A 26,181-nucleotide genomic window follows, 5' to 3' on the forward strand; every position below is an offset into this window, starting at 1 on the left:
TCCTCCCGTGTAGGAGATGGGAAAGGACAAAGAGGAATGGCTAACAGCAAGCCACAGCTCTGTTCTGATTTATTCAATAAGCAGATTTGTTGTTTTGCCATAGGTCACAGGGGGAGAAAAATAAGGAGATCTAGCATTCAGGTAAAAAATTGGCTTTAGGCCTCGTTAATCTACAGCAGGTGATGTGAGTGTGGTTAGGTAAACATGTTTTTAAAGTCCATGTTTAGTATTCTGCATACTCACCGCTGTGTGTTTGCAGCATCTTTACTTCAGTGATAGATGTTACCACAAACCTCCAAAATCAGCTGCATCTGTTTAGTCAATTGCAGTAAAAGCAAAGCATGAGTAGTCTTTCTTCTTTAGGAGTCTCTTGATATCTTACAATTATTTTTTTTTGGTGTTAATAAATCAAATGTGTGATTGCTGTATCCTAATAGCACCTCATGGTGTATTTCTGTCAGCTTTGAAAATGGCAGCTACTTCTCACTATTAAGTTTAAATTAAGCAAAAACTTGTCATATGGTCTTTTTCATTATAAACTCTTTGGAATTTGGAGTTATATGGGCTGGTTGTGTTGGATGTCTGTATTTCAAGTGCAGAGGGTGTTTGACACTAAACAGGTTATAAGGAAATATGCGTTCAACTTGCATTAATTCAAGTTTTTAGAATCAGTAATTCACTTTGCAGGAAGATGAAATTTTTCTCCAGAAGTATTTGTCTTTAACCATACTAGACACTTTCTTTGAATTGATTAGGAAAAAAGAGGTTTATTTTAAAACATTCGTCACAGTAATGTAATTCCATATGTCTCTGAAGTATTTGTTTCGTGTTTTATTCATGTGGATGTTTTTTGCAGTAGTAGATCATGCTCTTAAAAACATTTCAGTCCTATAACTATTAGTCATCAGTTGGCTCATGGTGACAGACTGGGTCTGAAGTACTTGGTGCTCAGAAGCAGATCAGACCACAGGAGTTTGTGCCTTATTAAAAGCCAGAGGGGCAGTTGACACTGGGTAGCTTGAGCCTGGATTTGAGACATATCAGCCATAAAAATACTCTCTCATGAAAGAAAGATCAGCATAACTGACAGTGCTAACTGAGCTGGCCCACTTGTGTCTCCAAATAAAATGAAGGATGCACATGAATCTTTACAGGGTCAGGATGTCTGTGTGGCTGGATCATGTGCTCAGGTTAGGAGGGTTTTTCAGAGTTCAGTGATTAGCTTTCCACTACAATTTCTCCGGCTTAATCCCCTAGGAAGAAAAGCTATCACAGCTTCTTATAAGATAAATCTCTAGGGTGTAACTATCACTCTCTTTCTGGATTAAAGAACAAAACAAAACCTGAAAAAAAAAAATCAGCTACTGTACTTAAAAATTGGCATCACACACCTTTTAGTCCAGTGAATTATACATTCTTTCAGCCCTAGGTAGCTATTTTTATATCATATCTCAGAGCCTTCATACTTCAGTTTCTCCTGGATTTGTCTGCAGATCATCTAAAGGTTGTCTACAAAAGGTTATTTTTATGAACTTCTAGGGATTTGATAGTTAATCTGTTTGAGGACTATGTAAGGTGTGTTTTTGGCTCATGTTACCTTTTACTTTCCTTTGCCCTTCTCCAGCTTGCTCCTCCATGCCTTTCCTGAGTTCGTTACTCAACTCGTTACCCATGATAACATCTGAAGGGTACCCAAAAAAATAGATGTCCTTAAAGCTTCAACAAAATTGCCCGTGTTGGGCATGGAATAAAGATAAGTGCTTCCCTTAAGGGGAACATGGCAGTGAGTTCTCAGCCCTCTGCAGATCCCAGGAAAGCCATATGGAAGAGAAACATCCCACATCCAGGACAGCCTTTTCCCAGTGTGAATTGTCATAGATACCAGAGGATATAGCCTAAGGACTTTTTACAGAGTGACTTTTTAGAGGTGCAGAGAGAGTGATGGGACAAGGGGGAATGGTTTTAAGCTGGAAGAAGAGAGATGTAGATTATGTGTTAGGAAGCTGTCTGCTCAGAGGGTGGTATAACTCAGGTTGTCAGAGTTGTGGCTGCCTCATCCCTGGAAGTGTCCAAGGCCAGGCTGGATAGGTCTTGGAGCAACCTGAGATCGTGGAAGGTGTCTCTGCCCCGGCAGGAGAATGGAATGAGGGGGTCTTTAAGGCTTCTTCTACCCCAAACCAATCTATAATTTGTGTGAAAGGACAGCCCTTGCTAAAATACTACCTGGAAAGGGAGGTCCCCTCTACCTGGCTTAACACTAATTTGCACTCTGTAAAGGTTACTTTGGAGAATTTGTTAGAAAGAAGCTCAGGTATTGCAATGTTAAGGGAACAGCTCTAGTTTTAGACTTTGTAAAGAGAGTTAGATGGGGATGAGGGCAGTATTAAGGCAGAAAGCTGAAACAGAGCTGATTTTGTCTTACTATGATCCTTTAATCATATTACTGAAAAATGAAAGATTTATGGTGTGTGTGACTTAAAAGGTGTTAATTGAACCACTTACTGGCTTCAAATCCCTACCTATTTTACACCTGTCAGTTCCTGTTTTCCTCTCTAAGTCTGTCTTTAAATGCTTTCCAAATTAGTGTTAACCCCTTATTAACACCATCAGGCTGCAGTGGGATCTTTGCTGTGCCAGTTCTAATGGACATGCTTTTGGGCACAGAAACTGGTTTTTTTCATATGTACCATCAGTGAAGTATCTTAAATCTCTTACATCTCAAACAGAACTTCACATCTTTCTACCTACTCAGTAATTCTTAATTTTCATTGTCTGGGGTGATAACTTTTTTGACAGGATGTGGTTATGTAATTATCCTCTTCATGCTTCAGCTGGAACTTTCAGCATCCAACTACCCAAGGTGTCACTAGCACATCAGCCTTCCCCTAAGACCCTCTTCACTTGCTGATGTTGTCTGATGTGCTCTCAAAGCTATCCAGATATGACTGCCTTCTAAGCGCTCTGGGTTGTATTCTTTCTGCTTGTACATAATGGCTTCACTTACAGATTACCTCCTTTTTTCCTTAAGCTCTTTGAAGCCCTGATTTGAGAGGAGATAATCTGGTTGGGGGAACAGGTTTGAACTGATAAAGGTCTCCTGTGTTGTGGTATCTACTTCCCTGCCGTTGGCTGGAGACTGCTCCTAGCCCACAGCTCAGTGTGGTGTAGCTCTGGCCTCTGAACTGCTCTTGCTTCCATCAGAGACTGTTCCACCTGGAAACATTGCACCAGATATCAGATGTGGTTGTCTCTGGGCTGCTGCAACCTTTACCTCATGGTCCTGGTGGGCAGTGCCTGCCAACTTCATTTTGAACTCAGGGAATCACTTAGGCTTCTTGGAATAAGGCTTCTGATAAATCATAGGCTGTCAAGACCTGCTTTTCTGTGTGGGTACCCAATGGAAGCAGAACTGAAAGAATGATGGCTCCTTGATGGTGAGTTTCTGGACAGCTCTCATGCCTACAAGGGTTAGGGATACTTATATTTTCTCATTAATGACATGTCATAGAAGAGGTGAAGCCAGAGAAATCATTGTGTGACTTGTATCACTGCAACCATTCTCTTAGCAGCTGGTGGTTAAAAACAGTGACTTATATTAGGTAAATAAAATTTTAAATTCCGAATGTGAAGTTTTAAAACCAGGGAATGCTGTTAAGTTTCACTGTAGTCAGGAGCAGAATCCCGATGCTGCTTGCTATTACTTAACTAATGGAAAAATAAATGTTTAACTACCATGAGAAAAGACTTTTCTGTGTGTAAATTGTTAAGGAAAACAGGATGCAAGTGTAGGGTGGAACCAAGAATTTAGCAAGGTATAATACGCCTAAATCAGTGTTGATGTATCTACATCGTATTTCAATGTGTAGCTGCACTGATCAAAGCAGTACTAAGAAGTTACAGAATTGTGGTTTATATTGTTGGTTAAAATTTGACCCCAAGGCTACTATAATCTAGTTATCTGTATCAGAGCTGCTCGAGGACTTGCATGAATGGGATCTGTCAGTTCAGGCTTCTGCTGTGTATATCCTACTTGATACCAACTGGCGTGCTTCTTTGCCAGATGGTCCAAAAATTGGTGAACAAGTATTACAAATTTTCTTACCTTTGTCACATGTTTTGGGAGTCGGAGTGAAGGCATAGTGCCAGAATGTTATGAGTGCAACTTGGCAGGGTTGCTGCTCTTGTTTTCTCTGCTGCTTGTTACAGCTTGCCAGTGGAATCATCGTATAGTTTTGCACAGCCCCTCAATTCAGCTTGAGATAAAAACCTGTGTGATATATTTTCCAGTTCTTGATCAGAAACGTTTCCAAAAATACTTATAGCAAACAAAATTGCTGTTTCCTCCTGGATAGGAAGGCTTTTTTAGCATTTAGAGAAAACTGGAAGTAGTTTCTCCGAAGCCAAACTTTCATGTGCACATAAGTACATACATAGAACATTAGATGTGTGCTGCAGGAGAGGTTGATTTGCTGTCCATGCATCTATGCATTTTATTTAGGTAAATATTCTTAGGTAAATAGTTATCTTAATGGTATAATAATAATAATTTGTTTATGGTAATAATAACAGTAGCATTTATTGCAAGGATGTTAAGGAGTCAAACCTTCAGCTCTCTGAGAATTTGTGTGGTATTCAAATAGCAAAAAAATCAGTGTTTGAGGTAAATGCATTTCTAAAAATTTCTAGACCCTAGCACTTGGTATTAAAGGGGAAATGTTATTCAGCCAATAAAGTTTTGCTTTTAGTTTTTGGAATAAGGTTTGTTCTATTTTTGATGGGTTTGGGGATTTTTCCCTAAGCTGCATGTTTCAGTGGGGTGGTTTGATCAAGGTTCTGTGTGCTTTGCAAAGATACTCATTGCCTAATGTATCTCAAGAGTGATTTTTGTGTTGTAGATGATGATTTACTGTAAGACTGACCAGGGCTTGCTCTTTTTAAGCTGTATCAGCTGGAGTAGTTACCACAAGAACCTGCTAGCCAGCAGTGACTATGAAGGCACCGTCATCCTTTGGGACGGATTCACGGGACAGAGATCCAAGGTCTACCAGGTAACACACAACCAGTGAGCCACATTTCCTGTTGCATGCCCTCCTGTGCTGGGAGAGCAGCATTGAGGCTGAGGTTCTGCTCCTAGTGCAGCAAAAAGCTTTTCCGTTCTACAGGGTGAAATGGATGTTCCTCCTGTTTGGTAAATGTGTCTCATCCACACAGCTTTATTGAGCTGTATCCTCCAAGGGAGGCAGCTCTGTCTTCCTGTCACAGTTGTGAGGCAGTTGATGTTTTCTTGCTGCTGCTTTCAGGCAGGGAATTTGTACAGGGAGAAATCAGGTCCTGGAAGCTGTCTCTCCTTTATTTAGAAACCTCTGTCTCTCCATACCTGTTCCACTTCAGTCTTTGTCAAAAGCCTTACATAAAACTCTGCAGTGATTGCCAGTGCAGGTGCTCCTGAAGCAGAAGTGCAAAATGTGGGCTTGAGTGGTGAGGCTGGGAGAAGGGAGCACAAGGCAGAACAAGGAAATTCTTTCCCCACACAGTGACACCTGCATCAGGAGAAGTTTCTGGCATTTTGTTTCTTTGTGAAACTCATTGTGTTTCTATCTAATGGCTTCTGAGAAGCTCACAATCAGAACAAGGAGGTTGGCAAGAGGGCTGTTGTGTTTGGGAAGAGGCTGAAAGTGCTGCAGGCTGTTGTGTAGTCCATAGTCCATTGAAACTGGTCAGTGTTAATGAATGAACTACACACCCCTTGAGAGTTAGACATAAATTTTAGTTCCAATTTAGGCCTCTGTTTACTTTTTCAGTGTTTTTTAACCATTTTATATTGCTTGTTTTCACTAATTCTTTGCATATATCAATGAAAGAGAAATTATACTGGACAGAATAAATCTAGTCTATTTTCCTCTCAAATACATTTTGCATTTCTTTGAGGTTGAATAATGAATCTAGAGACGACCAGCTTATGTTAAAACAAACTCATTTTGCTTCCTATCAGATTTCTTGAATTTTTTATTTGGATTTGCATAGAGGCATCTGTTTTGTATGTACTGAAACCCTTCATCCTCATGAGCTTTTTGTATTGTAAGCCTGTGTGAAGGTTTTAAACAAAGGATTTGACTAAGTTTCAGATTTTATTCAATACAGTGTTCTGTTTCCATGTGGGATGTGCCAGCATAGCAATTGCAGCTCTTCTGTGTTTTGAGGAAGAGTGTGCAGTCTTTTAATAATATTTATTTGAGTGGTAAAACAGAGGATTAGACACCAGGAGATTTACTTAATAGCTCAAGGCAAAGGTGAAGATTTCCTGGGCTTTCAGGGAGGAGGTGTTTGAAATGGGCATCTTGTCAGTATTGGGTGATACTTAAAAGTTGCTAATTAATATTGGAAGATACAAGTGTGATTTAGGATAAGCAGCAACACATAGTGGAACCACAGCCAGTCAAATCATGCTGAAAAACTAGGTTTTTAATGTGTGTATCCTGAAAAGGGTTTTTTTTTTATTTCCAAGTAAAAATGAACTAAGTTTTAGCTTTTAAAAAAAGCTATTCTAGCTTTTTCTGCTTTCCTGGTGTGTCTAGCATATTGATAAGATGGTCTGACTGGGAGGAAATACATTTTTTTAGAAACTGCTGAACTTTGTAACCTTCTCTCTTGACGCCCCTGCTGACAATTTATACCAAGCGTGTGTTTCCCTTTACTGTTTTATCATATTACAACTCGCTACCTTGCAATATTGTTCTTGTTTCTCTCAACAGGAGCATGAGAAAAGGTGCTGGAGTGTGGACTTTAATTTGATGGACCCTAAGCTGTTGGCTTCAGGCTCTGATGATGCCAAAGGTAGTATTTTATTTCAATCTGTGCAGAAGACTTAGGCTTTATGTATTCCTTTGTAAGAAAAGAAATGTGCTACTTCAAGTAGCTGATTCCTCAGTTGCCTTGAGTATTGTAATTACTGTGGTAGTGTGACAAGATAGTATTGAACTATTTGGATATTAGAGAAGGAGAGGCTTTATTTGGGTTAAGATCTCGTTTCACATTTTTTTGTGTAAAGTACTCTCAGCTAACATTCTCCTGAACTCCAAACAAACCAAAATGTGTTTTAACATTAGTTAAACTTGTTGAGTTAAAGCCTCAGGGCCTTTCGAAAGAACAGAATGTATTTATATTTCAAAAATGAGGCTGTCAGTAAAACACCAGCAGTTGAAAAATGCCTGCTGCTCTTTTACCTGTAGCTCTGCATGTTAAAGGCTGTGTTTCTTGGAGCTTTAAGGAGTTGGATGGTGGACTGAATAGGAGTGCTGGGAGTAGCTCTCAGCCTCCCACACTCCAGGGTCTTTTTGTCAAAGCAATTTTGGAGACCCCTTAGGCCAAGCCCTTTACCACATGGGGAAAAAAAATTCATCCTCTAAGAAGATTTAGGAAACTCCTGAAGAGGAGGATAGCACTGAGATGTAGTATTCTTCATCCCTAATGAACGAGAGTTTTATCTGTGATATGTTTACAGTATCAAATCAGAGTTATTTAACAGCAAGAGCTTAAAATTTCCTTTCCTAATCAGTGGGGATCACTTCTCCCAGATAGGCAGATAGAGCTCTGGACAGAGCTCTTCATGATTTGCTTTGAAATGATAAATTAATTTTTTTGTAAGTGCTAAACTTCGTAAGTTGCTCCCCCCTTTCAAAAAGCTTTTAAATGCTGTTCCAGAAGAAATTAATGTTCCTCAATTGCATTTGGCAATCACGGAATTGTAGAATTGTTTGGGTTGGAATGGACCTTAAAGCTCATTTTTTTCCCAGCCCCTGCACAGGATACCTTCCACTACCCCAGGTGACTCCAAGCCCCTCCAACCTGGCCTTGAACACTTCCAGGGATGGGACAACCACAGCTTCTCTGTGCAACCTGTGCTAGGGCCTCAGCACCCTCACAGGGAAGAATAGCTTTTCAATATCCCATCTCACTCTGCTTTCTGGCAGTTTGAAGCCACTCCCCTTGTCCTGTCACTACAGTTCCCGAAGCTGGTAATTCCATTTACAAAACTTTAATGATTATTTTTTATTTAAGGCATGTTTAAAATGTTTTCAATACACTTCCCCTTCCTTTTCTGGTGGAAGACAGGTGTGTTTTTGATTTGCTTTAATGCAGCTGGAGTGAAAATTCACCTTGTAAGTTAGCAGCCTCTTCATCAGTGCTCCCCACTCTTGCCATGCATATAAAAAGCTGATCTGCCAGGTAGGTCTGCATTTATTAGCATGTTAACAAGGTGTCCAGTTTTGCAAAGCCCAGCTGCAGGCAGAGCTTCTGTCTTCAGTTTAACAGTTCACTTCTTCAGTAATTGTCTCTAAAAGGGTACTGGTTACTTAAAAATAATTGTAATAAAGCCTGCAGATCCACATAACTTGCATTTCAATTTACAAAGGTCTTTTGAAGGTATATTGGGATTTTGGTGGATAAAATTGTGCTGGAACATTTTATCCTTTATTTTTACCATGACTTGCCTGTGATTTGCATATATAAAGAGCCCTTTAGAGACAAATATAGTCTCAGCAGAGATTTTAGAAGGTTTTGAGGTACAGAGCAATAGCAGCAAAATGTCCACGTTAGTGTTGTAGTGTCTGCCTTCCATTTGGATAATCACACTGAAAGGATTAAATGTGAGGGAATGATAACACATGACAAATGTCTTATTTTGTCCTTCTGCTTATGTTCATGACTGTTTGGTCAAGTTCTGCTCAGTTTTAATACACAGTAATACATGTCTGGCCAGGTAGATTGTCTGGCAGGAAAGATCTTTTATCTCCTCTTCCTGTCCTATTTTATTTCTCTGCTTGTTTGAGGCCACAAGGGGCTTTCTGGAGCTAATCTCATCCTTCTTTCCCACAAAGCACAAGTATCATGTTTCCCTGTCAAGTGATGAGGACAAGCCAGCAAAAAAAAGGGACAGCTTTGCCAGTTCTTCCTGCTTGCCTGTGTATCTGCCTGTCTCTTCTCGGTCTTTTCAAGTCAGAAGCTAATTTTGAAAGTAGGCATGTGTTGGACAAGGTGGTTTTAAATGAAAAATCTGTGCCTTTCAGCTCTCTCTGCCAGGGCTTAGGCACTGCAAAAGGGGATGCTAACAGAGTGCTATTAGGCAGCAAGTGATTCTCCTATAATTAGAAGCAGCATTCTTGGGCCCCAGGTTCTTCCATTGTTCATCTTGTTAGATGAAGATAATCCAGAATATGCTTATCTGTGGAAGATCTTCCTACTGTCCTAGCAGATAATGACAGCATAAAAGCATTATTGTACTTAGAATGACTGCTGTGTGTACAAATCCTTCACTGTTAGCTACAGCTCTTTTTCAAGGGGCAAAGGTGTATGAGTGTCTATAGGGTCCCAAAGGTATGCTCTAACTAGACAGCAGTGAGCAAAATTGGTGTTTACTTGTTCTACAAGGAATTTGGGGAGTAGGCACGTCTTAATTTAAATTTTTATGCACATAAATAATGGCAGGAGCTGTGATACTCCTGTAAGTAGGAAAGGGTGAATTTCTGCTCTTAGAGAAGAAAAGATTAATTTTGTGAAGGCAAAATGGTACCATCAAAGTATCAGAAGTAATTCATTCAATGAATGACTTACAGCTGTCTGTTCTGTATTGTGGGTGGAGTTTTATGGCCACAGTAAATTTAGCAGATGAAAGACAGTGAAATGTTTTGTAATGCTCTGTGGGTAGAATGTCTTCACTGGGATGGATGCCTTTTTTGGGGGTGATCAAGTGGTTTTCTGTTCTGGCTTTGTTTTTGAAGCTCTCTGAAACTGAAGAAGATAGAAGAAGCATTGATATATTCAAATGAAGAAAGAGTCCTGGTTTTACATCTGTAGTTCCTTCATTATTCCTGGCTCAGTATTGAGAGGTGGGATGGAACAGGCACCCCTGAGAACTGAGTTTGTAGCCGTAGTTACTTTTGATTATCTCATGGCAAGGAGGAATGTGGACATGTCTTATTGCATCTAAGGAAAGTAATTTCTATGCTTCCTCAGTAAATGAAACCCTGGTACCAGTCCTGCAGCCAATTTTTTTTTATAGTGCCCCTTAATTCAGCAAAGCAACACAGATATGCAAAGTTGGCTTCATTAAAAAAAAAGGAAAAGCCTTCTATGGAGGGGAATGGCCTGAGAACTGCAGCTCAGAGTCTGCGCCTCCAACTTCCACAGGATTTTTTGGGATTTAATTTTTATTAAGGTTTCATTCCTTCACCTTCTGTTGACTTAAGGTGTAGGTATTCATTGCTCCCAAAATACCAAGTTGAACCTTCAGTTTGGTCATTTCTCTGGCTAAAAATTCAGTAATTTTCTGGAGATTTGTGGAGTTGTTGGATTCATTTGGTGGAACTGCCTTGAAGAGGTCAAGATGTTGATAGTTATTATATTGACAATGAAGTTTGTACCTTATGCAAGGAGTACCCTGCAGTCACTGCCTACTGACAGTCATCAGTTCACACCACCTTCCTGACCCCTGCACAAAGCAGTGAACCCAAAATTTTGCCTAGCAGAACAATTCAGCAGCTTTCTCCTTTCTTAGGGATTCTGCTAATCTCTGCAAATGAGTTTTCTGGTAGCAAGATATTATTCCTGGCTTAGAGCTTTTCTATAGTATCAGCAGGGTCTTCATTATGTGAGCAGATAAGAATTCACAAGCGACAGGCTGGATGAAACATCTGCATACCAACATCAGCATCTTCAGCTATTGTAGTACAGGCTTCTACCTCTTTTAGTCAGTGTTTAGACACAGAACTGATGCATGGAAAACTAATTTGTAAACGTACACATTTGGTGTAAAGCTCCAACTAAAAAAAAAAAATTTGAAAAGACAAACATTCTAAACTGCAAAAACTATTCCAGGGACATTTTTTACTCTTGGGGGGGGGTAGATATTTGGCTACATAGAGATAACTCTCAGTAGCTGCAAAATAAGTGAAAATGTGCTTTGAGAACATGTTTCAGAAATTGTCAATCTCAGATGGTTGCTTGTCTCATCAACACAATTCTAGATGTTACCAAGACATCTGTGTTGTATAATTACTGCCTCGACCTCGGCAAAGCCGATAAAAGCTACAGCAAATAAACTCTACCCTTATGAATTATGCTTTATTAACCTGTCAGTTCTTTCTAAAAAATAATGGGCAGTTCTAGGTAAAACTTGACATGTTTCATTATGTGTTGCTATATGTCCCATCTATCCTTTTTATGGTACTGACTAAGATATAATTGGAGCCTGGTGTATCTCACAGCAGTTAGATCACAGAAATCGCTGGCTCTAATCTGCGCCTGTCACTTGTAACTAATATTGTGACTTTGAGCACATGGGTTGTCTCTTCACCAGATCAAATGGCTCACCTTACAACCTGCAAGCTTGAATGAAAAAAGGAGCCAAGTTGAAACTGAGCCCTCAATTAGCTTGTGCTACAGAGCTGGGACCAGATTGTTTGGGGGGTGTCAAGAGATTTGGCTGCTTTGGATGCAGCTTTAGATACCTGGGTGGAAAGCTTCTAAAAAAGCCTCTGTTGTTTTAATACTAGATTTTGGTGGAGTATTGGTCTGAACTTGAGACCATGTACCCACCCCACACTCCTCAAGTTGAAGTGGTGCTGTCTGCTGATACTGTCCTCTCATAAACATATTTTATTTGCTTCTTATCTCATCCATAAACTTCATGGCTTTTGCTGCCACCAGAACTTGTATGAACAGACACCAAGAGATGAGTAGTCCAAGCAAAATGTAAATATTTTCTTGTTTTGCAAAATTCTTCCCTGCTCCTTCCCTGTTCCCCTCTGCCCCCAGGTACAGAACATGGTAGAGAAGCTTTATCATTCAGTCTTGCCTGGGAGAAGAGAGCTTCTTAAGCCATGCTTACAAAAGCTTTTGTTTCATTTACAAATGTAACCAGGTGTTTAGGGCAAATATTATAGCTCTGATCAATGAAAATGGATTTATTTCTGAAAAGCAACCTCAGCCTGGGTGCTGCTTTCATTGAATTTTGCATAATGCTTCTGGTAAATAGTCTGTCACTGGAGTTTGTATTTCTGCTAGTGTCTGTGTGTGTTGCTTTCTGATGGTTCCAGGCAGCTGCCAGGTACCCACACAGTTCTATACTTACAATGATTTCTTGGTGTGCTCTGAGCAGTGCTGTTTTCTTCATCCTTGTATGGTCAGAATCAGCCCAATCTTTTTCCTTTCGTAGTATGCTATACTGTTAAATAGTACACTGGAACCTACCTGCCAGTATTCCTCCTTCATTCCTCTTTCATCTTCTAAAACATCCTTGGATAACTCATGTCCAAACCTTGCTTGTCCCTCAAAGCCCCTAGGAAATGCTGACCAAGAGGTGACACAGAGGACTCCTCAGAAAGTAGAGGAAACACCATAAGACCGCTGATCTCTCATGTGTTGGTCACAGTGGGCTGCAAGATTCCTGTTGTTTTTGCCATTTTTGCTCACTTCACCTCCAAAATGATATTTCAGTAAGAAGACTGGAGGACCTGTTGGCCACAGATCTGAAGAAGCCCATGCAGCTCAATGGGAACTCTTGAGGGGATTAACCCTTCATGCAGCAAATGCATATTCAGCATTGGTTTCAGCTTACTCTTCTTGCAGCCTCAGATTGCAATACTCAAGTACAGCTTGATCCACTCATCAAGAAAAGAGGGAAGAGAGAATATTTGAGCCTTTTCTGCCTTGTAGGCATCAGTGGGGCTTGATGCCAATCTGCTGGTTTTTGTCTGGGCCAAAGGCAGTGCGTTGTTTAGCTTTTAATAAGGTGGATTTATTATGTGAGGACCACCTGGCACTCTTCATCTTAAGGTTAAATGGTGCTTGAAGTATTTCTGGCAGGTGGAGAAGGCTATATTTTGAAAAGCTCTGGTGTTTTTTGTTGGTCATTCTCTGAAGCACTGGAGTGCTTGGGGGAAGAGCTCCTTTTAGCACGTAGTTTAATCAGTGTTCATGTGGTACTCTCATAGAACAATAAAGTTCTTGTACCAAGGGATAATTACATCATAGGAAAGCTAGCATACTGATTTCTCTCCTGGCTGTGCCAGTTTCTCAAGAATAAAACAAGTTGTTCTCACTTGCTGTACGTACAATTAGGTATATTTATTCTGTGCAAAGCAATTCTGCTGTGGAGCATAGAGTTCTTGCATCCCAGCACAGGGACACAGGAAAAAAAAAAAAAAAAAGGATGAAAGCCTTCCTGTCCTTGGTTGTATGAATCTGCACTGCAATAACCTTAAACACTGAGATTATAGCATGTGGTTAGTCACCTGCTCTGATTGTCTCAGGTGTGTGGGATAGGCACTTTTGGCATCTCCTGTGTCTATAGAGGTGGGCAGAATATTTGCAATGTGGACTTGAATATTCTCAAACTTACAAGCCACCAGTGACAACTGACCCTTTAGACTCACTAAATCGCTAGCAGCTGAGGCTTTCCAGAATCTTATTTATGAAATAACTAGATTTTAAGTCTTTCAGATGAAGCTCATATTTTTGTTGGTTTTTGTTTATTTGTGTCTTTCTTTCCATTTCTCTAGTGAAACTCTGGTCTACCAACTTGGACAACTCAGTTGCAAGCATTGAGGCCAAGGCTAACGTGTGTTGTGTCAAATTCAGCCCATCTTCTAGGTATCACCTAGCTTTTGGCTGTGCAGGTAGGTAAAAGGGATTTGGGGCAAAGAGATATTGTTTCTTCCTTCCTTTATTCCTTATTCCTCCCAAAGATATGAGGTTGGCTGCTGTGCCCAAGACTGAAGTGTTTTTGCAGTTAAAATGTCTCTGAGTAAAACTTCCTAAGTGCCACAATGATGTGTTAATGTCATTCCCCAGCCTGACTTTATTTGGGTGACTCAATCAGAGATGAGGCAGGAAAAGAAGTCACACAGTGTGTTTATTGGGATCACTAAGGCAACCAGGCAGAACTCAGCTGCTGGAGTCTCAATGTGTTAACATGATGAGAGCTGCTCTTTCTGTAATATTTATAGAAAAATATTATAAATCAAAGCCATACTGGGAATTTTAACTGGTTTTACCTGAAGTGTGCTGTAAAGCTGTGGCTGTGCATGTTCCTGTAGCTCCAGCTACAGTCCCTTTGGGTGGGCTCATGTTTTCCTAGCCTGGGCAAAGATGGCTGTTAATGCTTTTATTTTTTTGAAGCAGTCTGTGGGGAAGGCACGATGAGCCTTTTATTCATGTAGATTAGATGATTCTTGGTGATAACACAAAGACCTGAGAGCAGAGCAGGTGTTGCTTTGGGAGGAAGCTTTATTGTGCTGTGCATATAGTAACTGAAACTCTGAGGTGCCTATAAATGTTTAACTGACTCTGCATTTTCTTTCTCCTTGGGGAGTTTTAATGCACTTGTAACTAGTTGTTCTGACAACATTTGTTCTCTCTGGACCCCAGGAGATACACTGATCATTCTTGCCACTACTGACTTGCCATTTCATTCAGGTGTTCTCATTTCCAGGCTGGTTCTGCTTTGGTTGTAACTCCAAGGAGGCAAATTCTTCTTGATAAACAGGGATTTCTTGGGATCTAACTGGGATTCCTTGCCATCTAACAGGCAGAGGGAGGATAAGATACAGATAAATTGAGGAAGGTTTTTTGGAGCTGCAGGGCATGTAGGGTAGGAGCAGGTGGGAGTGTCTTTATCCCTACACCCAGGTCCAACAAACTGGGTTTGTCTTCAGCAATTGTGTTATGCAAGAAGAATTAGGAATCCCTAGAAGTTTTGTGGGACTGCATGTATGTTTCTATGATTTAGAGGATGCTGGGGGGTAAAATGGTAATGTACTGAAAAAAAGTGTTTACATCTGCTTGGTGTTTGGTAATTGAATCTCTAAATAAAATTTAAAATGGATATTTGATTGATATTATGATTGCTGAAACAATTACATGGGGTAATTGAAGTGATGGAAATTGCTTCCCACAGTGGAATTCTAATTGATCTTTCAGCCATAAATGCATGTGGGAAAAATGGCATATTAAAAGAAATACTAGAATCTTAAAGACATTATTTCTGAACTCCTAAAAAAATAATCAGAGCAAAGAAATGAGTTAGTGTCTACTTTCATACTCCATATAGTAAAAGTCACATTTAATGTGGAGACAGAGCTTTTTCTTCTCCATCAGCTTCAGTAGTCTTCCTTAATAATTTCATTTAGCTTGTGGAAAAAGGAACATAACTTTTGAAAAGCATGAGTTGTCACATAGGCTATAAAATTAATAAAGGAAGAGTCAAAGCTGACTTCCTTGAGTAGTACTAAAAAAAGAGCAGGGAACTGGGCACACTGACTTGACTGCTTCTGTTTGCCCCCAGTAGGAATAAAAATGAGCAGTCCACAACACTAAACACTAATTCAGTGACCAGTGTAGTAGACAATTTTAGAAAGCTGTCTTAGCCCTGCCTTGGCTTGCTCACATGCCAAGAGGATTTTCACATTTTAAAAACTGCTTCAATTACTTATTCAGTGATTTTTTCAAGGATAGAAGAGCCAAGACTTCTGAGCATTTCATGCCCCACACAGTCTTGTATTGTACTTAAACAGAAGTGCTGTTTCTGTATATGTTCTCATTTTATTTGCTGATCTGATGGAGCTTACTGCTATATTTGTCCATATTTTTGTGTGTGTGTATATATATATAAAAATAGAGACAGCTTAAGACTTGATGAGGTAAGCAATTCATAAAATGGGTAGAGAGGAATTGTTGGTACTTAATATATTGCAATATAAAAGGAAGAAGTAAATTGATTTACTATACTATTAATAAATTACATACACATTTCAGCTCCCTTTTCCTGTATGCAGAATAGCTGAAAGCCACCATAGCTTCTTTAAGCAATGTAATTTTGACTGGAAGTCTAAATTTTTTCAGGGTTAACATTTTAATTTTCTTTTAAGGTTCTCTCTTAATCATCCATGAAGCTGGAGCATTTTTTCATAAGGTCCTGTTCTTTCACACCTTGCTTAAGAAAAGCTCTTCTCTGCCCTTGACAAATGCATGTTGCCCACTTGTATCCATCTGTTTAGAATGCCTCCTTGAAGTGAGTTTTCCTAATCAGATGCTTCAGCTAGATCAGCATCTCTGTGCTGATCCTCACTTGCCTTCACTGCAGAAGTAGGGTGACCATCTTAAGGTCCTTTCCATCCTGTCCCCGTCTTACATTTCTTCTCACTTGTTAGTAATATTTTGGCCATTGGGTCACACAGCCCATGATGCTACATTTTGCACAAGTGAAAGGTTGAGAGGTACCCTTCTGCCTTCTCAAATTTTAAAACTCCCTTTTACAGAATAATTGTAAGGAAGATACCAAAGTCCCTTAGAGATCTGCCAACATGTGGCATGAATTGTGAGCTGAGGCAGCACAGGGTTCACAGCCTGACTGTGCTTCTCATCTGAAGCTTCAGGGCTCTGTAGGGAATCTTGAGCCAGAGATCTGAGTTTAATAAAAACATTTCCATCTGCACCCAGTTTACATGCTGCATTGCCAAATAAAAAGGGGGAACTGAAGGACTATAGGGATGGATTTTGAAGCAGTCAGGCTGTGAAACCTGTGGTGCAGTGAGTGAAATAGAGGGATTCTGTCACAGTATTTGCTGTGATGCTTTGATTTAAACATAGGCATCTTTGAAAGTGTGTTAGACTGTATATCTCCATGAGAAATACTCTTCTTTAGTAGAGAGCACTGAGTTGGCTTCAGATGCTGTAGGAAACCAAGTTTTGCCACTATAAAAGCAAATCCCAGGATTAGCATCTAATATGGATTATATATATGTTTCTTTTCTGGACTCTTCACTCTGAGTCTTTTAGATGTCAAAAAAATTATCTTGGGTAGCTTAAAACAGAACAAATGAGCAATAAACTAGAAATAGAGCCTCTAGAAGAGACAAATGGATATTGGTTTGAGAAGTAATTCACTTAAAAATCAAGCACTTCAGGTGAGAGGAAAGCTGGTATGTCTGGCTGCAGCCTGATAAAATCTGTTGCAGTGCAGAGGGCACACAAAGAAGAAAAGACCCCTTTTATCTTTTACTTTAATGAAATAATTCTATTTGCATGCTTACTGAGTTGAAACATTGTCCAGTATAGACTGTAATCACTGCCAAATACAAAATCAGGTCATTCTGTGGTCTTTTCCTCTTTTTAAAAACAGATAGGGTTTTATCGTGAAATTAACTATATAAATCATGGCTGAAGTTATTATTGTTCTGCCTCAGTAATAGCAATGATGTCCTTAACCCATCTATTTTCTAGTAGTGCTGTTTCCCTGCTTTATAAAAGAAAACTAAAGGCTGAAAATGCATCATGCTCTTTGCAGCTGGAATGTCAAAGTTGTGCAGTCAGGATGAGATCAGACTGTCTAACTCCAGTGAGCTCAGTGTAGCTATTGATAGTAAGTGCTTTATTCCCAGCATGCTGTAATAGCAACTGCCACTGACTTTTTATTTCCCATACATTATGTAGAGATTTCATAAGAATTCAGAAATCTGAAGTTTCTATGACATTAGATGCATCATCTCCTCAAATGCTGTATTTCCCCCCCCCCTATTTTTTCCCACAAATCTAGCATGTTTTATTGATGGCTGAGGGAGGTTTCTCAGTGCTGCAGACATGCAGGACAGAGACAATCTCCTCTCCAGAAGTTTCTCAAATTAAGTGCAAGCAGTGTGGAAATACATATGAACAGGGTATAGCAACAGAACAGCTGCAGCATTTTCAGAAATTAATGTTTTTCTGCATTAGTGTTAGTTTTGATCAATCTCTGAAACACCTTTGCTGCAGGGTTTCACCTTTGCTGTGTTGTCACAAACTCTTGATAGTGTTGGTTTAGATGAAGTGACCACGGCAGGGAAAAATTAGGTGGTGCTGATTGATGCTGTTCTCATTATTTACAGCAACAGAGTTTGAGACTGTGTGCATTGGAGATGCCATATTCCCTCCTAAACATCCCATATTTTATTTTTCCATCTCCTCCTTCACAATACATATTGCGCGGTCAAAACTGAATTGCCTTTTTTCTGCATTACATTATTCTCTGATCCATTCACCACCAGTGCCAGCCCCAGACAGGCTTTTGGCAGCTTGTATCAATGCCAGTATTTACTAACAAGGGGCAAACTCTCAGTGAACATGAGGTCTGCTCTTTATGCTGAAGTTCTACTCTCTTACCAGCTCTTTCTTCCTTACTCCCTTCTCCACTCTCTGCTTTTCCTTCCTTTTCCTTCTGATTTTGCCCTTCCCCACCATGTTTTCCAGGCTGTCTAAAGATATTTCCTGTGTACCAGCTTTATCATTACAAAATGATGTTTTATTCTGGTTTTGAATGGTGCTACCTTTCTTCGTTGAATGATCACAAAACTAATTTGATACTGAAGATCAGTATCAGTGTTATGAAGGATTCCTATTGTTGTGTTAACAGCTTTTTTGAATTTGCAGCTCTTTACCCACCCCTTAAGGTCTCATCATCACCCTGATGTTCAGGGTCAAAAGTGGCTTTTTTATCATCATTATTCTACTTTTCTAATATATCTGGTGTCCAAGTGGGGCCACTTTGGAGACTATCCTGGCCAGTGAAATATTGATTTTTCTGCTGCAGTAACTGGAGTGGTGATTTCTCTTCTCCAGACATCTCCCTGTAGTTAGCCTTGCACACTGTCTCAGATCTGGGTGACTTACCTGGCTTGTCACTCAGCTCAGAAGAATGATGGGATATTAATGACCAAGAATGTAGTGTGCCTTTTAGGAAGAGAATGAATGTTTTCCAGCTGAGAGCAAGGTCTTGTCTTTATAGATTCTCATGGGTGAGTAGTGTGTTCTATTGAAAGCCTGCAGTGACTCAGGATCTATTTGTGTGAATATGTGACATGTTTAGGGTGGAGTTAGGCAGTTTCCTTGGGCATGAGCTACAAGATTACCTCAAGTGTATGCATTTAGCTCAGTGTTTAAAGGCACATACAAAGGTTAGGTATTTTTTTCAAACCTGTGCAAAATCTTCATAGCAGTGAGTGCTCAGAATTCAACCTTGATGAAAGCAAAGTGGCATACAGCAGTTCAGGCCTTGCCCATTATTTGGATAGGATTTTACTTGCAGTATGTCTTTGCATTTTAGGATATTTAGTAACTTTCCTCCAGTCCATGATCTCTGAGGCTGTTGGCAAGGGAAGCAGGGGACAAGGTCTGCATTTTGGAAGTGCACATTTGTCATCTTTAATTCAAACTCATTCCAGAATTCACTCCAAAGGAAATTTTGAAGCAAAGGAAAGCATTATATTTGCATTGGAAAGCATTTACAACACTTCAGTCAGTTAAGGGTTGTTTAGAGGAATCTATATTTTTGGCCAGTGTGGCTGTGATCATATTTCTGTCCCAAAGCACTTATTGTAGTGGAAACACTGAGCTGAGTGAGATTTTTTTAGGTGAGGGCAATCTTTGAAGGTTTGACTTACATGTTATCCCTCTTCATGGACTCTGGGATGTAAATTAAGGTGAAATATTAAACCAAGCCTTCTGCTGTCCTGGTGAAGACAATCTTTCTGGCTCTGGTAGGTAGATCACATTGTACTTCTTCTTGGGGCCAACAGTGAGAAGAACTTCAGATCTTTGTAGTTAAGCTGGTTTTTCTGTTCCTGCACATCAGAGATGATGCCAAATCTGCCAGGCAGTGTCCTCCTGCCTTACTGCCACTGCTTCCTAGGAAATCACAAAGGGACATGAAACCTCTCAAAAGTGTGCAGGATGTCTTGCATGTGCAATTTTCATATAAGCCTTAAGAGTTTAAGAGCTGATAGAACTTTTTTACTTGCACAGGAAAAGCGGTATGTAACTTGTCTTGGATAAAACATTTGCAATGAATAGTGAGTAATAATATAGAGACCTACTGGGAGTTTCCTAACTTTATCCCAGAGGTCATCAAACTTCAGTAACAAGTGAGTTAATAAAATGAACTTGAAAAGCTCAATTTGATTCTCTAGAGAAAATGATATATCTGTCATTAGCTGAAACGAGTGTGTTAATTGTTTGCTTAAATATTCTTTTCCTGAACATTTTGTCTTACAACTGGCACAGAAGTCATTTAGTCAGTGTGACGAAATTCAAATTTAACTTGAAATGAGCCTTGGAATTCAGGAACAGATAGGCAACTCTGACATTCATCTTTTTCTCAGAATACCAAATTGTTCTTGCTGCTAACTGTTGCTGCATCCCTCAAGAATTTAATGCTTTCCAGCCTCAACAGTTATCAAAGCTGCAGTTTTTCTAGTAGCTCATTCAAAAAAATTGCTCTTTGGAGTGGCATCCTCTATAATGGCTTCCTATGTTTTCTCCTGTTCAGACTGGTGCATAGATTAACTGTTCCAGCCTTTTATTTGGGTACTGTGCTTCCATACTAACTGGTGAAGATTGTCACATTGCACAGGAAAATGTGTAACCGGTGAGTGCATTGTGGGCTCTCATCTCAAAGGCATCTTTTCATGGTTTCTGAGCATCTAACATCACATGAGTTTTTAAGAGTAGAGTTTTGAGTGTTCATGTAAGATTCCTGTTAGCCATTTAAATGTCAAGATGGCAGAAAGTGAGACTAGATGCATGTGCAAACCCAGTTGCTCTTAACATTACTTATTTTATTGCCTAGTTAGGATATGTTGCTTTTTTTCCACCTTGGATACCTCTGTATCATCACTACTTTCCTGTGCTTGTTTCCCTGTGTGCATAATCCACCATACCTTTGGTTTAAGCCTTCTTACCTGAAACTTGGATTTTGGCAATTGTGACACTATATTTAGTGTCTTCCTTTCTTCCAGTGGAGTTTGCTGTGAGGTCACTTTAGGTAACGAATCAGGTCATCATCTCCAGGACCTACTTAAGAAGGCCAGTATCTCCTCAGGCTAGTGAAACAAAATGTAGTTCTGGTCTAAAATCAGGTTTCACTGATAATTTGGCAAACTCAGGTTCTCAGGAGCCTGCCCTTTCCTTTCCTCAGAGCTGCTTTGATGGCTCTGAAGCATGTTTCGTTCTCTTTGTATGATGCCTGCTAATACAACAGAAACTTGAAAGCTGTTGCTTCATAAATGCAGTCTTAAAATCTTAGGGAGGATGTTCCTGTTTGCATCCATTTTTTGTAACGCCTCAAGCCCTTGTCTACATGATTGTGACCTCTTTGAATGTGTGGTTTCAGGGAATCTGGGCTGCCCTTTCTCTCTATCACAGCTCTGTGGCTTGTGCAACTCCAATTCTTTCAAGAACTGACATGGCTTTAGCATTAGGAAGAGTGCTTGTTGTGTGCAGGTATGTATCTTGTATTGAGAGAGGCATGTTCAGCAAATGACATAGTATTTTTGGCTTTGATAGATGTATCCAACACTCCTTGTACAAATGAAGCTCCTGTTGCTCACATAAGAAGTTTCAACTCTTCCAAGGTCTAGTCCGTTTAAACAGCATGGATTGAAGCACCATTTACAATAAAATGACTGTTCTTCACATGTTCTAGTTATCATAAAATTGATTTTGGACATCAGCTTACAGGCACTAGTGCATGTAAAGTTCTGCATGTTACATACTCAATGAGAAAAGCTGAGTTAGGAGCTAATTTAATGTTGCATCTAAACAGTGCGTAATTATGTTTTCCTCCTTCAGATGTAAAGAATGAATTCTTTCCAAGCTGCAGGTTATTACTGCTGCTCTCTTCATTAGTTTTGTAGCATTAATAAATTTTATTTGTGTGTATGGAATATTGTGTTTCTCCAACAGTCTGAGACAGAAATCCTTGAATTGCACAGTAACCATCTATCCCTTACTCCTGTGAGAAATCGCTATAAGTCTTTAAAACCATAAATGTCAAAGTTTCAAAAGAGTTCTAGAGAAATCTGTTTTGTTCCCCTCTCCCATCAGAGCCCTTTTCTCAACTGATTAATATCTAGTGTTTTATGTCTCCTCCTTCTCTCCTTAGTATAAGACAAGTTATTTAGGGCAAAGGCTTTATGGGCTGCTGTATCAAAAGCTTTAGACAAGTCAGTAACAAAATGTCCCAAGTGTGTAAAGACCATTATCCATAAGCTGGTAAATGTCATCTGTAACTTAAAGCTGTAGGGAATCTGTGGAATGCAAAGGTTAAGAACCCAGCTGGCAGTTCCCATCAAAGCTGGTGTTCTCATTATCTGTTCAGCAGAGGGAGATATAGATCTTTAGACGAATGCTACTGTTGGTATGTATTTTTAAAAAAATAGTACAGTTGGTATGAGTAAGAGATGCAAATCACTGGCTGAAGCACGGTATAGTGTTGCCTGCAGAGCTCTGTCAAAATATTTCAAGTGCTGACCTGAAACCATGTGCTGGCATGTCCCTGAGCCTTTCTTTTGTAGAAGGAAAAGTAGAAGGGTCTTATTGTGCTGTGTATTTGCCAGAAATTAAACTGAGGCTACCAGACATTCAGTCTAACCTTCAACTCCTTATTTCTGTTTTAATGCATTGGGTCTTTCTCATGGTGCTCCTTTTATCATCCAGTTTGCTAAACTGTTAGTAATTTTCCTTCTTCTCAAAGCTGTGTTCTTTGTTTAAATGAAAACTGGGCTGGATTTGTGTTGAATTCTCAAAGTATGATTTTTTGAGGGTGAATTTCCATCAGATTCCTTAAATCTAATTTTTGGAGGCTGTCACTCATCATCTGTATTGCAGTGTAGGAAAATGAGATTAAGTTGTCGCCTCCAAATACTCATGTGCCTTCCTCTGCTTTAGAAACTTCCTTTCATCTCCTCGCTAGCATCGTGGGCTCTGTGGCTTCCTCACTTTAAAGGGTTTAGCTGTTTGGTTTTTTTTGAGATTCTGCCACCAGCAAAATGAATCATAAAGACCTTGCTTAATCTTTTATTGTTTTTAGAATACACGGCAGAGGTTTTCACCTGCAGGGAAAATATGTATTGAATGCTTTTCTCAAGTTCAGTCCCTTTTTGGGTGGCCATTGAATGTTTTACACCTATGCAGATGGGGTGTGCAGGACCTCCCTAGGAGTCTGGTATCACTTGTAGAGAGACCACTTGTCTAGACAGAACTCTGAGAGCAAATATAAATGAAGCACCGCATCCCAAATCATCTTGGACACACACATGAAATACAAACTAAGGGCACAGTTTGCTGCTGTTGACTAGAGTGTTGCTTCTAGAAGAGATTGCTGAGATTTCCCCAGGGCTGTAAAAGATGGTTATTCAGAGAAAAACTGTTCCTTCACTGCAAAGGAAGCTCCAGGTAAAAAGAAGAGGAAAAAGCAAATGCATCAAATCAATAATTTTATCTTAGTTATAGAAACAAAGCACTTGCAGTTTCTGCTAGAAGAAAAAATTGTGAATACAGAGCCAAATCCAACAAACATTTTAATGTGTCTGTGATAATGGCTGTTGGAATAATTTTTTTCTTGCTTTATTGGGGCTTTTTTGGAAGGGAAGGTACAAACAGGAAAAATAAAAAATGCCAGTTAGCTTTACCTGTGCTGCAGTGTTCTGCAGGGAGGTGCTGAGGTGACATGGGTTAATTTCTGCTGTCTGCTCCTCATGTGATTTGTCATGCTGCAAGAGAAAAAACAGCAGGCTGCATTCTTCAGCAAGATGCTCTGGACAGTTTTGTCTGCAACAGTTCTTTCTTCAGGCTGTATCAAACCCATTTTTAATCTCTTGCCCTTTCAGTAAGGGAAATGGCTTGTACAGAGGGCACTGAAGTCAACTTATTGTTGTTGATATTATCTAATTTCTTCTTCAGAAAATTCTTGCACTAATTTTTAGTGCAGAGCTTTGTTCCTATGAATTCAAGTCCAGTTTTTCCTGTCCCTAATGCATTGTCATCTCTTTTCTTTTCCTGAAGCATCTATTTCTTTTATATAGTGGAAAGTATCACAGTCTTCCCTCAGAGAAATGGTTTGTGAGAGGCCAAACCCTGCACTGATCAGATCCCATCCCAGTATTACTCTCAAGTGAAATAAATCTCTTTATAGTGTTTTGTTGGCTGGAAGGCTTCTTCCCCATTCTTTGTCAAATACCCAAGTGCCACCCTGCATTTCTGTTGCTGTAATAAGACCCGTTCTTGCAGGGGGGAGGGTGTTTCTGCATGAAGCTTCACTTGTTAAGTTGAATTATTCCCTAAGATGGAATGTTCAGCTGTCCTATGTTCCTAGTCTTCTCTCCAGAGCCAGACCCACATATGGATGTTCAAACTGCAATCTGCCTTTCTGCTGTAGGGAAGTTTAAATCTCCACCCTAAACTTTCTGAACAAAGCCACCTCAGTCGCATGAAGATCTGCAGTATTGCTGTTTGGTGTTACAGGCTTGGCAGCAATTAAAATTGAGCTGTTCATTTCCTTTTTCACTAGTAAGAAAAAAAAGTGAATTAAAGGAGAGCTAAGGTTGTTTGACAGTGCTTCGTGCCACCCCCATTGTGTGGTCATAGACAAAACCTGAAAAATCTGAGAAGCCAGAAATTTGTGCAGCAAAACACAGCCTAAATATTATTGCTGTAATGTGAGAGGTGGGCTAATGCCTTGTGTTTATGTCAATAGCAAATAGCTTAAGTAAGTTTGTATTTTTAAAAAAAAATTGTCCCTCATCCTTTGACATAAGAGCACTTTCAAGACAGCTGAGGGAGGCATTTATAGAATTGTCTTTGAAAATGCTTGGAGCATGACAGAGTAGAAATCTTAAACACAAATATTTAACTTGGAAGTTGAATCTGACTTTGCAGTTATCCTGTCCTTGACTGGGCAGTTGGACTGGCTGGATTTCATAGGTCCCTTCCAACCTAGAGTCTTCCATGACTTTTAGGGCCATTGAGCAAAAATTATTTCTAACAGAAGTTGCATTCTTTATAGGCTTAAGCTTCATTTGAGCTTCTTCATAATTACGTTCTAAGTTGTCCTTCCACTAGCATTTGAGATCACTGCCTTGGCAGGGAGGATCTGTTTCCTGGTGAACAGGTATGTAGAAGATTCACTAGAGAAGTTCCACTTTTTTTTATTAATGGCTTTTTAGTTAGTCTGTAAGTAATTCTGAAGCTATGTAGATGGCTTTTGTAGATTTCCTCTGGCATTAAAGGAAATGTGTTTTCAAGCATTTAATTTTCAAGATTGGTTTCTGAATGCAGCTGTCTGCCTTTTCTCGAGTGTTGTTTATTTAGCCCTTGTTCAGGTTTCTCTAAGGACCAAGGTTCCCTAATGTGCCATGTCATCTTCAGTGTCCTATATGGAAGAACAGTGATTTGAGTTTATTTCAAAATCAGGATGTTTTTCCTTTTTATCTCCTTCCTCCTTCTCCTTCCTAACAGAAAAAAAAAAAAAAAAATTATCCTGTTGAAAATTGAGGTTTCATGTGAGTCTCCTGATCCTGTTTCGATTCTTAGTCGAGCCAAAGACTTTACCTTTGTGCATGCATGCTTCCTTTTTTGTAGCAATAAATCACACTAAGCTTGGCCGAAAAAGAGATTTTTGGTGAACCAATCTGAAGTTCTGTTGTTCTACATCTTGTTTATCTACATTCAGCAATTATTCATCAAGATGGCTTATCCCTTCTTTCACAATATACCATATAAGGAAATAACAGTGAGTAGTCTTCCTTTTACCCAGAGACACTCAAAGCAAGCTTTGATTTGAACCACTGTACTCTGGGGCACTTCAAGGCATAAGGATGTAGTTATATTTTCCTGCTAAACAGGTTGTCTAGAAACAGTTCTCAGAGCCCTGAAAACTGAGTGATCTGGCTTAGGCTTGGTATACAGAGGAGAAATGAGTGAAAGAAAAGATCAATTTATGTAGGTAGATGTTTAAATATATATAAATGAATTTCAGCTAACCCCTTCAGTGTTTGAGTGATAGAGGTTTCCATCAGGATCTCTGAAATAATTTTTTTTTTAAGCCAATGGACATAAAACTAAAATGAAGTGTTACCAAGTCATGTCTCTCTTCTTTTATTCTGATGGAAACCATTTTGTGGGCTTGTTGTATATCCTTTTATTTTGCTGTTCTTTGGGCTTCCCCTGGATAATCTAATTGATGACAAGCAGAGGTATCTTGCACCAAATTTGCCCTGACTTAGTTTGTCTTGTTAAATAAGTAATTTAAATACACTCCCTCCAACTATAAATGTCTCTCGTTACTGCTGATTTAGAGTTTCACTGGTGGAAACA

The 26,181-nt window shown here is 39.5% G+C and overlaps 1 protein-coding gene across 5 annotated transcripts in view; it reads left to right on the forward strand.

The window, feature by feature from the left end:
* Positions 1 to 26,181, forward strand: part of COP1 (COP1 E3 ubiquitin ligase) — a 135,594-nt gene that overhangs the window by 62,184 nt on the left and 47,229 nt on the right. For all 5 annotated transcript variants that reach the window (XM_079314191.1, XM_079314192.1, XM_079314188.1 and 2 more), the window contains exons 13-15: positions 4,940 to 5,048; positions 6,753 to 6,834; positions 13,560 to 13,676. In XM_079314191.1, the coding sequence (XP_079170317.1) occupies positions 4,940 to 5,048; positions 6,753 to 6,834; positions 13,560 to 13,676 (308 nt within the window). The remainder of the gene's footprint in view (positions 1 to 4,939; positions 5,049 to 6,752; positions 6,835 to 13,559; positions 13,677 to 26,181) is intronic.

Source organism: Erithacus rubecula (assembly GCF_903797595.1).
Source record: "Erithacus rubecula genome assembly, chromosome: 10".
Lineage (NCBI taxonomy): Eukaryota > Metazoa > Chordata > Aves > Passeriformes > Muscicapidae > Erithacus > Erithacus rubecula.